Source organism: Scyliorhinus torazame, chromosome 15 (assembly GCF_047496885.1).
Source record: "Scyliorhinus torazame isolate Kashiwa2021f chromosome 15, sScyTor2.1, whole genome shotgun sequence".
In the NCBI taxonomy this organism is placed as follows: Eukaryota; Metazoa; Chordata; class Chondrichthyes; order Carcharhiniformes; family Scyliorhinidae; genus Scyliorhinus; species Scyliorhinus torazame.
Window position 1 is genome coordinate 102,071,540 of NC_092721.1, and position 18,158 is coordinate 102,089,697.

The window sequence follows — 18,158 nt, forward strand, 5'->3', positions numbered from 1 at the left end:
GAGGTGCTAAGAACGCAAATAGCCTGGTTCAGCCTCCGAGACGATGAAAAGGAAGGGGAATGGAATTATAGCACAAAGTAGCATCAGACCTCCATGGGTAGGGATATATTCATCATTACCTTTTTCCTAATGTCTGCCTATTTGTCGTAATGTGTTGATATGTACAATTTGTCATCACCTATTCGACAGCCATCGAGCATCCTCCTGGATCTGGCTCTTCATGTTGGTCGCCAGCTTCTCCATAGAGAAAACCATGCTCTTGTGTGCCGAAGCCAAGTCAGACCTCATGGCTTGGAGAGACTCCTCCATCATTTGCTTGAGACTGCACATAGCCTCTGAAATCTCGCTAGATGGTTCCCCTGCTTGTCTCTGCACCTCCAGCACGTTTCTTGAAGCCATTCCTAGTGCCCTGTCAGCAGCATGAGGCTCAACATGGGCCTGGTCTTCAGTAGTCCTCTGACTGACAGGGATCTCCGCTTTCACATCTGCTATCAGCCGCTGGGACATGTCTGTGGCCTATTCACCAGATTGTGACCCCGAGCCTTACTGCAAATGGGTTTAGAGGTGACTACCTCTGTGCTGGTGGGAGGCCTGGGGGAATGGTGTGATGGTGCTTCCTTTTGAGTGTTCTGTGATTCATCCTTACAGATAGAATTCTTACTTGCAACAGACCGAGAATGAAGTGTTTTCTGATCATGAGGACCTATAGGGGAGAACCCAAAGAATTAGCTTGCACAGTCTCATTTCATAGTGCAATGTCACACATGTCTCCATAAGACCATAAGACATAGGAACAGAATTAGGCCACTCGACCCGAGTCTGCTCCGCCATTCAATCATGGCTGATATCTTTCTCATCCCCATTCTCCTGCCTTCTCCCGATAATCCCTGTATGCCTAATTCTTGACACCAGGTTGGAGACATCCTCACTCTGTTGTGGGGCCGCCTGCCATTCTGAAAAACGCTTAAACAGAATCTTCAGGGAGGAATCAGTGAACTGTGGGGTCATTTGTTCTCTCCACTGAGCCATTGCTTATAACAGCAGGTGACTGCATCAGCAGTTACAGATTTCTGGGGCAGGAGTTGGGGTGGGTGTCAAATCAGCAGTTTGCAGCAGCAGTTGTATTTTCAAAATGTCTGCTCAAACAGACGGACTGATGCTGCAGAGAATGGATGCCTGTTTAGGTGGCGTTTAAATATGGCGGCTGGACCTCTGACCGTGTGAGGTAACAGGGTCGTCAACCTCTTGCTCGACCCAGCTACATGACTGGCCGGGCCACTTGGGTCTGAATATTTGATTGGTTGCCCGCTACTTAACTGTGCAGGCGGGTTGAAAACTCCTGCTTATTGTTTCCGTTTCAGTGAGCAGATTCAAAATGAGTTATTAATCTAGTTAAAATATTTTGCAGCAAACATCAGATAAAGTGTTTAAAATCTATACAATAAGTTGTGTGCAACCACTAGTAGTTTGATGTGAAAAGTCTCTCAAATACAGATGTCCCTAGAGCAATGAGCAATAGTTTAGTCAGTATCCTCTAATCCATGGCCAGGAAATCTGTCGAAGCAGATCTGAGAACTTTAACAGCTCGGGACACTTCAGCTGTTGGGAAATCGCAAACAATTTAAATGTACATGAACTGCAGGGAGATTTGGGACCCACCCATTGCACTTTTCCTGCAAGTCCTCTCCAGAAAAATAAATCTGAAACTATGGGAATTCAACCTCTCTGAATGTAACTCTGTATCAACCTATGAATATTTTAGGCATTTCTAAATGTAACTTCATTGCAGTGTTAATGTAAGCCTGCTTGCGACAATAAAGATCATGATTATTAGTTCCAGATTTTGGAATATTAGAAAGGGAATGGGTCAATTAATAACACTGCAAGAGGTCAGAGAGGCCTGGAGAGTGTAGAGCTTAACTGAAGATGGGAGTTGACCTTCCGGTGCCATTAAACATGGCGTTTCTCTTCCTGATAGCTAACTTAACTGAAATGAGTGAGTTTGGCATTTGAGAGGGTTGGACACAACTGTAAATGGTGTAGAATAGGTGGGCCATCAGAGATCCTTAGTGTATCAATGGCTAACACATGTACTGAGATCTGTATTTTAACATAACTCACCAACCAGGAGCAATCCAAATCCGGAGTGCACATGTGACATCACTCGCCGTTCCCCATCCGGAGGAGCTGGAACTAGGGACCACTGTTTAAAAATAAGGGCCCCCATTTAAGACCGAGATGAGGAAACATTATTTCTCGGAGGGTTTGTGAGCCTTTGAAGTTCACTTCCACAAAAGGCGGTGGAAGTGGAGTCTTTGAATATTTTTAAGCTGGAGATAGATTCTTGATAAACAGGGGTGAAAGGTTATTAGGGGTAGGCAGGAATATGTACTTGAGGTTAAAAATCAGATCGATCGTGATCTTATTGAATGGTGGAGGGCCTACTCCTGTTCCTCGTTCGTATGCTTGTATAATGTTTGCAACGTACAAGAGGAAGAGGTTAACCTCTCCAACCAAACAAGAACTGGAAGTGCCACAGGAAGTGAGCAGCAGGAATGTGGTCCTCAAACTTGGAGACAGTGCATCAAGAGAATCCAGGACCTCGGGGCGGGAAAGGTGAAAGGCACAACACTTCCACATGCGAAGCCCCCCAATCTGACTTTTCTTTTAGCATTCTTCTGCACAGCACTCCTCAGTTCAACCAATCTTGCAGCTCCATTCATTCCTTTATCTCCTGGCACCTCCTGCTAGCCCCATCTAAACACCCCATACTGACTGTGAGGCATCTTTGTGCCATCTCACACCCATGCCTCACACTCAGCCTCCACAAATGCTGTCCTTCCCACATCTCCACAACATCTGTTTCTCATATTCATATCTCTGCTTTCTCTTCTTCCAGAAGACAGTGCAGAACTCCAGGTAGCAGCTGAGAGCCAGGGGATTTGGGGTCCCTGTGTTCAACGCTGGCCACTTAGAAGGTTAATGGTAATGTGTGTTCACATGTCAACTGGGACGGAGGTCTTGCTGCAGGAAGCTGGCTATATGTCATCAGTGGCCTGCCATGTAAACCTGTGCCTCCTGAGACACTAGTGCTCACACCTATTGAGGAACATATAGAATAATACAGGTTGAGTGAGTTGGACAAAAATCTGGCAGATGGAGTATAATGTGGGAAATGTGAAGTTGTTCATTTCAGCAGGAAGAATCAAAAGGCAGAGGGTTGGATTCTCCGCCGTCGGGATGCTCCCTTTTGCCGGCAACCCCGGGGTTTCCCGACAGCGTGGTGTTGCCCCACAATGGGAAACCCTATTTTTTTTTTTATAAATGTTTTATTGAAAATTTTTTCCCAAACAACAATTTTTCCCCTCTTACAAAGCAAACGCAACAATAACAATACAGAAATTTTAAACAATACACAAGTAACAAAACCCCTTTATCTTTGACCTAAAACTAAACCCCCCCTCCCCCCCCCCCCCCCTCCCCCTGGGTTGCTGCTGCTGGTCATCTGTCTTCCCTCTAACGTTCCCCTAGGTAGTCGAGAAATGGCTGCCACCGCCTGGTGAACCCTTGAGCCGATCCTCTCAGGGCAAACTTTATCTGCTCCAGTTTAATGAACCCCGCCATATCATTTACCCAGGCCTCCAGTCCGGGGGGTTTCGCCTCCTTCCACATGAGTAGGATCCTGCGCCGGGCTACTAGGGACGCAAAGGCCACAACGTCGGCCTCTTTCGCCTCCTGCACTCCCGGCTCTTCCGCAACTCCAAATAGAGCTAACCCCCAGCCTGGTTTGACCCGTGCCTTCACCACCCGCGAAATCACTCCCGTCACTCCCTTCCAATACCCTTCCAGTGCCGGGCATGCCCAAAACATATGTGCGTGGTTTGCCGGGCTCCCGCCACACCTCCCACATTTGTCCTCCACTCCAAAGAACCTGCTCAATCTTGCTCCCGTTATGTGTGCTCTATGTAGCACCTTAAATTGAATCAGGCTAAGCCTGGCGCATGAGGAAGAGGAATTTACCCTGCTTAGGGCATCAGCCCACATACCCTCCTCTATCTCCTCCCCTAGTTCTTCTTCCCACTTTCCTTTTAGTTCGCCCACCGACTCCTCCCCCTCTTCCCTCATCTCTCGGTAAATCTCTGACACCTTGCCCTCTCCGACCCACACCCCTGAAAGCACCCTGTCCTGTATCCCCTGTGTCGGGAGCAATGGAAATTCCCTCACCTGTTGTCTAGTAAATGCCCTCACCTGCATATATCTCAAGAAATTTCCCCGGGGCAACTTATACTTTTCCTCCAATGCTCCCAAGCTCGCAAAAGTCCCATCTATAAATAAATCTCCCACCCTCCTAATTCCCAACTGGAACCAGCTCTGAAATCCTCCATCCATTCTTCCTGGGGCGAACCTATGGTTGTTCCTGATTGGGGACCCCACCAGGGCTCCCCGCACCCCTCTCTGTCGCCTCCACTGTCCCCAGATATTCAATGTTGCCGCCACCACCGGGTTCGTGGTAAACTTTTTAGGTGAGATCGGTAGCGGCGCCGTCACCAGCGCCTCTAAACTCGTCCCTTTACAGGACTTTCTCTCCAGTCTTTCCCACGCCGCTCCCTCACCCTCCATCATCCATTTACGTATCATTGCCACATTGGCGGCCCAATAGTAATCGCCCAAGTTCGGTAGTGCCAATCCTCCTCTGTCCATACTACGCTGAAGGAACCCCCTCCTTACTCTCGGAACTTTCCCTGCCCACACGAAGCTCGTGATGCTCCTGTCTATTTTATTAAAAAAGGTCTTAGTGATTAGTATAGGGAGACATTGAAATACAAATAAGAACCTCGGGAGGACCATCATCTTAATTGCTTGCACCCTGCCCGCCAGCGATAGAGGCTGCATGTCCCACCTCTTGAAGTCCTCCTCCATTTGTTCTACCAACCGTGTCAGATTAAGTCTGTGCAAGGTTCCCCAGCTCCTAGCGATCTGAATCCCCAGGTATCGGAAGTTTCTTTCCACTTTCCTTAGAGGCAAGCCTTCTATCTCTCTACTCTGGTCCCCTGGATGTATCACAAATAATTCACTCTTTCCCATGTTTAGCCTATACCCCGAGAAATCCCCGAACCCCCTCAAAATTCGCATAACCTCTATCATTCCCCCCGCTGGGTCCGACACGTATAACAATAGGTCATCCGCATATAACGAGACTCGGTGTTCTTCTCCCCCTCTAATCACCCCTCTCCATTTCCTGGAGTCTCTCAACGCCATGGCCAGAGGTTCAATTGCCAACGCGAACAACAATGGAGACAGCGGGCATCCCTGTCTTGTTCCCCTATATAGTCGGAAATACTCCGATCTATGTCGACCTGTAACTACGCTTGCCGTTGGAGCCCCATAAAGAAGTCTAACCCAGCTAATAAACCCGTTCCCAAACCCAAACCTCCTTAACACTTCCCATAAATACTCCCACTCCACCCTATCAAATGCCTTCTCTGCGTCCATTGCCGCCACTATCTCTGCCTCCCCCTCCACTGGGGGCATCATTATCACCCCTAATAGTCGTCGCACGTTAACATTCAGTTGTCTCCCTTTTACGAACCCTGTCTGATCTTCGTGCACCACCCCCGGGACACAGTCCTCTATCCTCGATGCCAGTACCTTTGCCAACAATTTGGCGTCCACGTTCAACAATGAAATGGGTCTATAGGACCCGCACTGCAACGGATCTTTATCCCTCTTCAAAATTAACGATATCGTCGCCTCCGACATCGTCGGGGGTAGAGTCCCCCCTTTCCTGGCCTCATTGAACGTCCTCACCATCAACGGGGCCAACAAGTCCACATATCTTCTGTAATACTCCACCGGGAACCCGTCTGGTCCTGGGGCCTTCCCTGCTTGCATGCTTCCCAGTCCCTTAATAACCTCGTCCACCCCAATCGGTGCCCCCAGGCCTACCACCCCCCGCTCCTCCACTTTCGGGAACCTCAATTGGTCCAGGAACTGCCGCATCCCCTCCTCTCCCTCTGGGGGTTGAGACCTATACAGTTCCTCATAGAAGGTCTTGAACACCTCATTTATCTTTCCTGCCCTTCGCACCGTGTCTCCCCTTTCGTCTCTAATTCCTCCTATTTCCCTCGCTGCTGCCCTCTTTCGCAATTGATGAGCCAACAGGCGACTCGCCTTTTCCCCATATTCATACCTCCTCCCCTGTGCCTTCCTCCACAGTACCTCCGCCTTTCTGGTGGTCAGAAGGTCAAATTCCGTCTGGAGTCGTCTCCTCTCCCTGTACAATTCCTCCTCCGGGGTCTCTGCAAATTCCCTATCCACCCTTAAAATCTCCCCCAGTAATCTTTCCCTTTCCTTGGCCTCTGTTTTCCTTTTGTGGGCCCCAATGGAGATCAGCTCTCCTCTGACCACCGCTTTTAGTGCTTCCCATACCACTCCCACAGGGACCTCGCCGTCGTCATTGACCTCCAGGTATCTCTCAATACACCCCCGCACTCTTGCACACACTCCCTCATCCGCCATCAGTCCCACATCTAATCGCCAGAGTGTTCTCTGCTCCCTTTCCTCTCCTAATTCCAGGTCCACCCAATGTGGGGCATGATCCGAAACCGCTATGGCTGAGTACTCAGCTTCTTCCACCCTAGAGATCAACGACCTTCCCAAAACAAAAAAATCTATCCGGGAGTACACTTTATGGACATGGGAGAAGAAGGAATACTCCCTAGCCCTAGGTCTAAGAAATCGCCATGGATCCACTCCCCCCATTTGGTCCATAAACCCCTTAAGTACCTTGGCCGCTGCCGGCCTTCTTCCGGTCCTTGAGCTGGATCTATCTAGCCCCGGGTCCAGCACCGTATTAAAGTCCCCTCCTAAAATCAAGTTTCCTACCTCCAGGTCCGGTATACGCCCCAGCATCCGTCTCATAAATCCCGCATCGTCCCAGTTTGGGGCATACACGTTAACCAACACGACCTCCATTCCCTCCAGCCTGCCACTCACCATTACATATCTACCTCCGCTATCTGCTACAATGTTCTTTGCTTCAAATGCGACCTGTTTCCCCACCAAAATGGCCACCCCTCTATTCTTTGCGTCCAGTCCTGAGTGGAACACCTGTCCCACCCATCCTTTCCTTAGCCTAACTTGGTCCGCCACCTTTAGGTGCGTCTCTTGGAGCATAACCACGTCTGCCCTTAGTCCTTTCAAATGCGCGAGCACTCGGGCCCTTTTTATCGGTCCGTTCAGGCCTCTCACGTTCCACGTGATCAGCCTCACTAGGGGGCTACCTGCCCCCCTCCCGTGTCGACTAGCCATTACCTTCTCTAGGCCAGTCCCATATCCCGCCTCCGCGCTCCCGCTCGCTCCCCCAGCGTCGCACACCATCCCCGCCCACCCACTCTTTAGCCATTTCCTTTTGGATTTCCGCAGCAGCAACCCAGTTGTCCCCCCCCCCCCCTTCTCCCTCCCTCCTCCCCTCCCCGCTAGATCTCTTTCTAGCTTGATTGCTCCCCCCATATTACTTCCGTAAGTCAGCTGACTTCAACTGACCCCGGCTACTCCTGCTCACTCCTCGACCTCCCCATGTGGGGAACTCCCATCCGCCTTGCGCCTGTCTTCCCGCCTTATTCTTTCTGGTGCGGGAACATCCCTTTACCTGACCCGCCTCTTATGGCGCAGCTCCCTTTCCCCTCCCCCTCCCCTTCCCCATTCTCCAACTATGTCCCGTCTTTCCCCCCTCACCGGCGCCCACATTTCCCCAATGTCTCCCCCCTTCCCTGTTTACTTCTCAATTAACTTCCACCGTAACATTATCAATAACATTTCCTGCAGCATCAGTCCCTCAGTTCCGATCCAATTTCTCTTCTTTGATGAAGGTCCATGCTTCCTCCGCCGTCTCGAAATAATGGTGTCTCTCCTGATACGTGACCCATAGTCTTGCCGGCTGCAGCATCCCGAACTTCACCTTCCTTTTATGCAACACCTCTTTGGCTCGGTTGAAGCTCGCCCTCCTTCTCGCCACCTCCGCACTCCAATCCTGGTATACCCGTACCACTGCATTCTCCCATCTGCTACTCCGCACCTTTTTAGCCCATCTCAGGACCTCTTCTCTATCCTTAAGGCGGTAAAATCGCACGATTATCGCCCTGGGTGGTTCTCCCGCTTTTGGTCTTCTCGCCGGAATCCGATTTGCCCACTCCACCTCCAAGGGGCCCGTAGGGGCCTCAGCACCCATCAGTGAGCTCAGCATCGTACTTGCGTACGCTCCACAGTCCACTCCTTCCACACCCTCAGGGAGACCCAGTATCCGAAGGTTCTTCCTTCGCGCTCCATTTTCTAGGGCTTCGATCCTTTCAGTACACTTTTTATGAAGTGCCTCGTGCGTCTGTGTCTTAACCGCCAGGCCCAGGATCTCGTCCTCAATATCTGTCACCTTCTGCTCCACCACACGGAGCTCTGTCTCCTGGGTCTTTAATGTCTCCTTGAGCCCCTCAATTGCCTGTAGCAACGGGGTCAGCACCTCCCTCTTCAGCAGCTCCACGCACCGTCTCACAATTTCATGCTCAGGCCCCCATGTCGCCTGCGCTTTCTCCGCCGCCATCTTGTACTTCTCTCTTTCTGACCCTTTGGTCGACGATTCCTCGCGCTGCAGCCGCCGCCGCCGGTTTTTTCCTCCTTCGTTTGGGGGGGACTCCCTTCTCACACGCCCCACACCGGGTTGCGTCGTCGAAAAATTCCCCGTTGAGGCTCTTAAAAGGGCCCGAAGGTCCGTCGGAGCTGGAGCCGCCGAAGCGTGCGGCTAGCTAGGCATCACCGCAACCGGAAGTCCCTTCAGTGGCCTTGATGAGGTCTTTTCACAGTTGTTCCCTCTGCTGCTAGAATTCACCTTTGATACAGGCCCTCAGGTCAGCTTGCAGCTTTAAGCTTGCCCTTCCCCCACCTGCATGCTGGAAGAGGCCCTGTTTATCCTGTAGTTGCAGCCAAATCTTTCACTGTTTCTGCGTGTGTCTGGCAACCAAGAGACATACCCTTCCTGGGGGACACTGTCGGGGGAATATTGCCGCCTTCTTCCCACACCGGGAAATGTCAAACAAATGCCGTGGGTGCCCTGTAAAAGAGCACAAAAGTCCGTTCCAAGCAGGAGCTGCCGAATATGCGACCTAGCTCTGCATAGCCGCACCCGGAAGTGATGGGAAACCCTATTGACCAGCCGCTGAAATGGAGCATCCATCTGGCGTGCTGAACCAGAAATCTGGCGTGACGGGACGGAGAAACCCGCCCAGAATATTTCTTAAATGGGGCTGCATCATTCCAAGATGCAGAGGGATCTCTAGGTGTTCCCATGCACAAGTCACACAAAGTTAAGATGCAGGTACAGCAAGTAATTAAGAAGGCAAGTGGAATGCCCTTTATTACGAGTGGAATCAAACTTAATAGTAAGGATGTTCGGCTTTAGTTATTTCATAGAATTTACAGTGCAGAAGATGGCCATTCGGCCCATCGAGTCTGCACCGGCTCTTGGAAAGGGATACCGTACAAATTATGTAGGGTATTGGTGAATACCTTGTGCGGTTGCGCTCTCCTTATTTAAGGAAAGATTTAAATGCATTGGAGGTGGTTCAGAGAAGATTGATTAGGTCAGTACCTTGAATGAGCAGGCTATCATATGAAGAAAGGTTGACAGATTGGACTTGTTTCCACTGGAGTTTAGAAAAGTGAGAGGGTGACAAGTATATGTGATACGGAACGGTCTTGACAAGATGGACATGGAAAGGATGTTTTCTCTATTGGGTACGTTCAGAACTAGGGGGCAATGTTTTAAAATGATAGGCCACCCTTTTAGAACAGAGGAGAATTATTTTTCCTTAAGGGTTCTGTGACTTGAGGTGGGGTCATTCAATATTTTTAAGATGGAGCTAGATAGATTCTTGTTAGGCAAAGGAATCAAAGATTATCAGGGGTAGATGGGAATGTGGAATTTGAAACACAAACAGATCAGACACGATCTTATTGAATGGCGGAGCAAGCCCAAGATGCCAAATGGTCGACTTCTGCTCCTATATTTCATATGATCATATGTGTTCCAATTTGCTGCAATGTTTTCTAAAGTACAACACTGACTACACTTCTTACAGAAAAGCATTTAGTTAGCTACAAATGGCTTTGGGACATCCCGAGAGCATGAATATGCTATACCAATGTCAGTATTTCTTTATGCTTGTGAGGTAATTGCAAGGGGTTGTAAGAGTTGGACAACTGAAGAAAGAAACATGCTGAACAATATTGTGGAGATAGAGTAGACCAAAACCATTGAGGATTTGAAGATGAGAACGTGGATTACAAATTAGTTGAACCTACCAGTGGCACGGTGGCACTGCTGCCTCACAGCGCCAGGGATCAGGGTTCGATTCTGACCTTGGGTCACTGTCTGTGCGGAGTCTGCACATTCTTCCCGTGTCAGTGTGGGTTTCCTCCGGGTGCTCTGGTATCCTCCCACAGTCCAAAGATGCGCAAGTTAGGTGGGTTGGCCATGCTAAATTGTTCTGTAGTGTCCAAAGGTTAGATGGGGTTATGGGGATAGGACAAGGCTTAGGTAGGTAGGGCTCGCTTTCAGAGGGCCAGTGCAGACTTGATGGGCCAATGGGCCTCCTTCTGCAGTGTAAATATTCTAAACATTCTATTTCTTCTACTTTGTGGCAGGGTGCATTATTTTGGGTGCATCAAAGTTCATGGAAAGTAGACAATGAAGTGGGCGAGGGCGGTATGGGGGTAATGAAGTCCATTGGTAATGAGGATGTAGCTTAAGTGTTTCAGCAGCATTGAAACTAAATATTCTTGTTGATTAGTAATATTTGGAGCTTGTAGTGTACATAAACAATTTGGTGGAAAATGTAACTGGTCTGATTAGTAAGTTCACGGATGACACCAAAGTTGGTGGAGTGCCAGATGGTGTTGAGGACTGTCAAAGGATACAGCAGGGCATAAATAGATTGGAGACTTGTGCAGAGAAATGGCAAATGGAGTTTAATCCAGACAAATGTGAGGTAATGCATTTTGGTAAGCCACATAGAGGGAAAATAGACAGTAAATGGCAAAACTCTTAGGCATATAGAAAGTCAGAGAGACCTGGGCGTATAGGTCCACAGATCTTTGAAAGTGGCAACGCAAGTGGACAAGGTAGTCAAGAAAGCATATGGAATGCTTGCCTTCATTGGACGGGGCATCGAGTAAAAAAACTGGCAAATCATGTTCAAGTCATATAGTACCTCGGTAAGGCTGCACTTGGAATATTGCGCATAATTCTGGTCGCCACACGACAAGAATGAAGGCTTTGGAGAGGGTGCAGAGGATGTTTACCAGGATGTTGCCTGGTCTGGAGGGTGTTAGCGATGCGGAGAGGCTGAATAGACTCTGACTGTTTTCATTAGAAAGATGGAGGTTGAGGGGTGACCTGATAGAGGTCTACAAGATTACGAGAGGCATGGATATAGTGGATGGCCAGGCACTCTTTCCGAAGATGGAGGGTCAGTCACTAGGTGGTATAGGTTTAAAGTCCGTGGGGCAAAGTTTAGAGGAGATGCGCGAGGCAGGATTTTTACATAGGGGGTGGTGAGTGCCTGGGACGCGCTGCCAGGGGAGGTTGTGGAAGCAGATACATCAACAGCGTTCAAAAGGCATCTCAACAAATACATGGATAGGATGGGTATAGAGGGTTATGGCACTAAGAAGTGCTGAGGGCTTTGATAAAGGGTGGTATCCTGACCGGTACATGCTTGGAGGGCCGAAGGGCCTGTTCCTGTGCTATATTGTTCTTTAAAGCATCACTGTAGGATGAATGAGATGCTCAAATTTGCACCATCTGATTCAATCTGAATGATTGGTCAAGGAGTAAGGTTTTGTTGACATCTGAAAACTATGCATTTCCTCTGATTGGATTTTTCCATCCTGATTCAGGACATAACGGAGGCAGGATGGCGAAGGAATGGTGCCAGCAGACTGCATGGCAGTCTGGCACCTCCATTCCTGGCTCTGATGGTTTTCCCAAGAACTGGAGGGTGGTGGGTGCAAAAGTAAATTTGCCCGCTTTCTTAATTGGTGGAGTGAGAATATTAGGGAAATTGTTTATAAACACTCTTTCTGATCATGGGATGGGCGGCCATTAGTGGTTCTCTGAAGCTGGCCAGCTGCAACCTGGGGGGAACTGGGGCAGCAGTGCTGAAACAGTTTTATTTATTGCAAATAAAGTAAAATTTCAAATTACTAAGCTGTAATAACATTTTGCTAACTAACCTGTCCCTAATCTATCCCAGGTGCTAGCTCTTCATTTGCCATGGCCTCTTTGAAGATGACGATCCTCTCATCATTTTAAGACTGTGCACAAAAGGCAGTTAGACCAATAGTTGCTGCTGAACTCTCATCTATGTCTTTGTTATCTCAAGACATGACTATTCCAATGCATTCCTGGCTGGTCACCTGCATTCTGCTCTCTCAACTTGAGGTTATCAGAACTCTGCTGACCGTGTCCCTGCTCGTGTCTATTACTGTTCACCCATCGCCCTTGTTATCGCTGATCATCATTGAGTCCAGATAAAGTAATGCCATGATTTAAAAATGTTCATCCTTGTTTGCAACTCTTAACATGTCTTGCCTATCCTATCTGTAATATTATGCAGCCTCACAGTCTTCCGAGATATCTGCGCTCATCTGATTTTGGCTTCTCGAACATCTGAGGCTGGATTCTCTAAAAATGAGACGATATCCCCACGCCGGCATAAAAACGGTGGAGTTTTACTCCCAAAATTCCCATTTAAAAAGTTTAACTAATTCAATGCCCTGCAGGGGGCTACCAGGGACCCGGAGTAAATCTCCCAGCTTTAGCTGTGGATACGGGCCCCCGCACTTCCGGTTCGGAGTCCGCGCATGTGCGCGGCGGTGGCCTCCAGCAGCCGTGCCGAGATCCATGGCGGACTCGGACCGCGGAGCAACATAGGAACATGAGACCCCTGCCTATAAGGGCCCCCCCTGGTCTCCACCCCCCCCGGCCCCCGACCAGGGCGGCCGCGGACCGAGTCCGCAGCTGCCACACCTGCATCCCGACCGGCAATAGGTGATTAGTTCCACGCTGTTGGGAACTCAGCCGGTCAGGAGCAGAGGATTACTGGGCGGGCCTCTGGCAATGGGCCCCCAGATGCGTGGCGTACTCCACGGTCACGCCGATTTTCGGGGCCCGGAGAATCTCCAAAATGGGACATATCCACATCTCGCAACCTACCAGCATAAGAATGGCATGTGATGTGGACATGTTCCCCAATTTTTAATTTTTCTCTCTCACCCCCCCCCTCCCACTTGGATTAAGTCTCTTTGTTAGTAGAAGAGTTCATACTTTAGATCTGCTTCTTACCTTTACAGTAAGAAGTCTTACACCAGGTTAAAGTCCAACAGGTTTGTTTCGAATCACTAGCTCACCTGAGGAAGGAGTTGTGCTCCGAAAGCTAGTGATTCGAAACAAACCTGTTGGACTTTAACCTGGTGTTGTAAGACTTCTTACTGTGCTCACTCCAGTCCAACACCGGCATCTCCACATCATGTCTTACCTTTACCACTGGGAAACAGTTATGCACAATATTTCTCCCAAGCCTGCACACCCACTTCCAAATCTCCTTTCAGTCAAGCAAGCTGCACCATTATTCCTATATTGATGAGGGGAGTTTAGAGCTTCACAAGCCTGTTGCTGATTGACCTGCTCAGGCTCACAAAGAGGACATTTCCCTTTGGCGAGCGAGAACGTACTGCAAACTCTCTGCTTGCAGCTGGGCAAGCAAAAAAGTTACATAAATAAGCAACTATCTCTCTTCTAATTAGTCTTTCTTATGGTTTAATTCTCTTAGTTGCCCTTTCAGATAAATTTGAAAGAGGAACACATCTTACTCATAAATTGAGACCTGAGCCTTCAACTTTAACCAAGAGTTCCCCACTAGTGGGGAAGCTCGTATTTTACAAGCCCCATGGGGAGATCGATCAATATTTTATTTTTAAATGTTTACATTTACTTCAGTTGCCAGTTACAATTTTAAACGGTTAGTTATGTAAGCATGATTATATTTTCTGCTTGTTGTGGAATGCGATTGAAGTCTGCTAGCCGCATGACCAATTATATGCAGAGCCCAGAATTAATTAGAAGGCTGTTTTGAACACTATAATTGTGTTCATGTATATAAATATATATATAAATAAAACAGATTATAGCCATTTTTGGGACACTGCCTGACTGTGGGAAGTATTTTATATTAAAAATTCTCCCAGGCCCGGAAGTAATGTTCTCTTCTCTTTGCCACATCCGAAAACTGTTGCAATTCAATCTGCTTCACTGACCAGTTATGTTTCACACTGCAGAAATGGAAGAGTCATTAGCAAGAAAGACTTTCAGAAACCCAACAAATGGCTGTTTGGCATTTTGAATGTTACTTATTTTCTATGATATGTTTCCAGTATGCCTGTTATACAACCAAAAATTATGTTCTGATTATCTTTTTTCAAATACTTCCATTCCAAACTTTGCAAAAGCACAAATTGAAATTTCTGTGGTTTAATTCATTTAGTCTTGTCTTCCATTTATTTGCTGTTAAGTAACTAAATGTTAACTTGTGCCCATTTCAAAGAAAAATCTGAATTTGGGAAACTGGATGATTTTTTTCAACACAGATTCAGATTTCTTTTAAGTATAAAAATGTAAGGACTAATTAATTAGAAGGCAAAATTTGGAATGCAACAGAAAATTTGGTAAACATACATTGAAATTTTAAAATCTTTTCCAGGCTCTCCTCAATGACCCACTTTATATTGGGTTGAAACACAAGAGAGTTCGTGGGCCAGCTTATGATGAATTGGTTGATGAGTTCATGCAAGCAGTCACCGACAGGTAAGATGTTAAAAACCTACATTTCTTCCCCTGCTGAAATTAGCTGTGATTCATATAAATGGTGGAAGTCCCCATTTATGCTAATTTTCCATGATACACAAATGTGTCAGATTATCGTGAAATTACGTCAAAATGTTATTTTGAAGTATATTGTTTAACTTCGGAAAAGCAAATAGGCTCACATAATTCAAATCAATGAACCCCCTTTTTACTAGCCGATTATAATGTTTTAAAGTTGTAAATGAAGCACTCTATAATAACCCTTACGGGCCCCACGGGGACATATTATCTCCCCATGGGGTTTGTAGAATACGAGCTTCACCACTAGTGGGCAGTGGTCCACCCAGCTGAGGCTGGTAAACCCGCCTTTAAAAGCTGACTGGGACCGGCACTTCCAGTAGTCCTGACTGGGACCTTTGAGTTGTAAGATGCCTAGCGGCCTTTACTTTATGTTAACTAAATAAATGTTATTCAACTTAACCTTCTCGAGCCTCTTGAGCTTTTATGCACTTAAAGATTAACAGAACAAAGTTTGATGAACTTGAGTTTGTTTGCACAGTAAGTTGAGGGAAATGTTGCTAGAACACTTCATTCTAATAAGAGGTCAATTTAAAACATTCACTTCGAAAATTTCATATTCTTTTAAAATCTATAAAGTTTGCTTACCAGCTGCTTATCAAAATGACAAATTGTATTATATGTTACTGTAACTTTGGTAAACTACCCCCCCCCCCCCCCCCTCCCCATGTGCAGCCCTTGATATGGTTGACCATAGCCGCCTCCTCCCATCGCTTTTCCTTTGCTGTCTGACGGGGTGAGACTGCCCTCCCGTGGTTTCATTCCTATCTATCCGGTTGTAGCCCGAGAATCATCTGTAATGGGTTCCTTTCCCACCTCCGTACCATTACCTCTGGAGATTCCAAGCCTCTGTCCCTACCCCCTGCTTATCTATGTTTTGTCCCTCAGGAACATCATCCAAAAACTAGCCACAAGTTCCACATGTATGCTGCTGGCTCTACTTCACCACCATCTCTCCCAAACCTACCACTGCCTCTGCTTTATCAAGCTGCCTGCCCAACATCCAGCAGAAAGTTCCTCCATTTGTTGTCTTTAATCCCCATGAAAAACACTTGTTTCCTTTGTAGCAATTCCTGCCTCTCCCTGGCTACAGCCTGGGGCTGCACCGGACTAATTGTAACATTGTAACTGTTATGTAGTGTTACACTTGTGGCATTGTCAAGAGACTTTAGACTTTGTTGGGAACAAGAAGGTATTTATTAATAAAGAGAACTTGGTTCAGGAGGTTTACAACTCTAGGCTGCCTTGGAGCTACAGCTCCTGGCTGTTCCAGCCCTTATCTGCTATCTGCATGGCTTCCAGATATATTCTGCCTGAGAGAGGACTCCACCCTCTGGGGTGATCACTCTCGGTTCCCATTGGTCCATCAAGTCAGATGGTCCCCTTCTTCTGTACTGTCTTAAAGAGACAAACACCACAGTGTCATCTCATCCTGAGTGGAGTTTCTAAATTCTCTCCACTACTGAGATCATCTTTTCCATCTCTCTAATGGTGCCCTTCAGTCCGTCTGCCGCTGAAACTCTCATAGATTTCATAGAATTTACAGTGCAGAAGGAGGCCATTCGGCCCATCGAGTCAACACTGGCTCTTGGAAAGAGCACCCTACTCAAGCCCATGCCTCCACCCTATCTCCATAACCCAGTAACCCCACCCAACACTAAGGGCAATTTTGGACACTAAGGGCAATTTATCATGGCCAATCCACCTAACCTGCACATCTTTGGACTGTGGGAGGAAACCGGAGCACCCGGAGCACACACGGGCAGAACGTGCAGTCTCCCTACAGGCAGTGACCCAGCGGGGAATCGAACCTGGGTCCCTGGGACTGTGAAGCAATTGTGCTAGCCACTATGCTACCGTGCTGCCCCCTCATCTCTAGATTTGTAAAATGACACCATTTCGTAAACTTAAGCTCATCCAAAGCTTTGCTGTTTGTGTGCTCTCGCACCAAGTCCCATTCACCTATCAGTTCTGACCTTTATTCTCTCTCAGTCCTCAGTTCTAAAATTCTCATACCCGGTTTTTAAATCACTCTCTATATATGTGTTGCTACTTCCAGCCCTAGAATCACGAATGGTACCAGTCACTAAATGTGTAATTGGGTGCAACCACACCCAGAACATCGTACTGGTGAATGACCGCTATCCAGGCAGGAGTCATGATGCTTTCATCCTGTGCCAATCCACTGTTCCAGAGATTCTTTAGCCACCATTATAAACCAGAGAGTGGCTACTCAACACAAGAAAGAGGAGCAGCAGTAGATCATAAGTCTCAACAAGCGTGTTCCACCATTCAGTATGAGAATGGCTTACGTTCGGCTTCATCTCCACCTTCAACACCATAATCCCAGCCAAGCTCATCTCAAAACTCCAAAACCTAGGACTTCCCTCGTCCCTCTGCAACTGGACCCTTGACTTCCTGACCCATGGACCACAATCAGTAAGGATGAACAACAATACTTCCTCCACGATAGTCGTCAATACCGGGACACCACATACTGCGTACTTAGCCCCCTATTATACTCCCTATGAACACACAATTGTGTCGTAAAATTTGGCTCCGACTCCATCTACAAGTTTGCTGGTGACACAACCTTAGTGGGTCAGATCTCGAACAACAATGAGTCCAAGTACAGGATGGAGATAGAGAACCTAGTGGCATGGTGTAACAACAACAATCTCTCCCTCAATGTCAGCAAAACTAGGGAGCTGGTCATACACACCCCTGTCTGCATCAATGGTGCTGATTATAGGTAGAAGCATAGAATTTACAGTGGAGAAGGAGGCTGTTCAACCCATCGAGTCTGCACCAGCCCTTTGAGCACCCCACTTAAGCCCACGCCGCTACCCTATCCCTGTAACCCAACCTAACCTTTTTGACACCAAGGGGCAATTTAGCATGGCCAATCCATCTAACCTGCACATCTTTGGACTGTGGGAGGAAACCAGAGCACCCGGAGGAAACCCATGCAGACACAGGGAGAAAGTGCAAACTCCACACAGTCACCCAAGGCTGGAATTGAACCCGCGCCCCTGGAGCTGTGAGGCAGCAGTGCTAACCACTGTGCCATCGTGCCGCCCTAATGGGTGACCGCTTCAAATTCCTAAGTATGCACATCACCAACAATCTGTCCTGGTCTACCCACATCGGCGCTATGACCAAGAAA

The 18,158-nt window shown here is 47.8% G+C and overlaps 1 protein-coding gene across 1 annotated transcript in view; it reads left to right on the plus strand.

Annotated features, from left to right (window-relative positions):
- LOC140391720 (NADP-dependent malic enzyme-like) overlaps window positions 1–18,158 on the plus strand; it is a 214,950-nt gene that overhangs the window by 125,969 nt on the left and 70,823 nt on the right. The window contains exon 7 of the mRNA XM_072476489.1: window positions 14,811–14,914. Coding sequence (XP_072332590.1) covers window positions 14,811–14,914 — 104 coding nt within the window. The remainder of the gene's footprint in view (window positions 1–14,810; window positions 14,915–18,158) is intronic.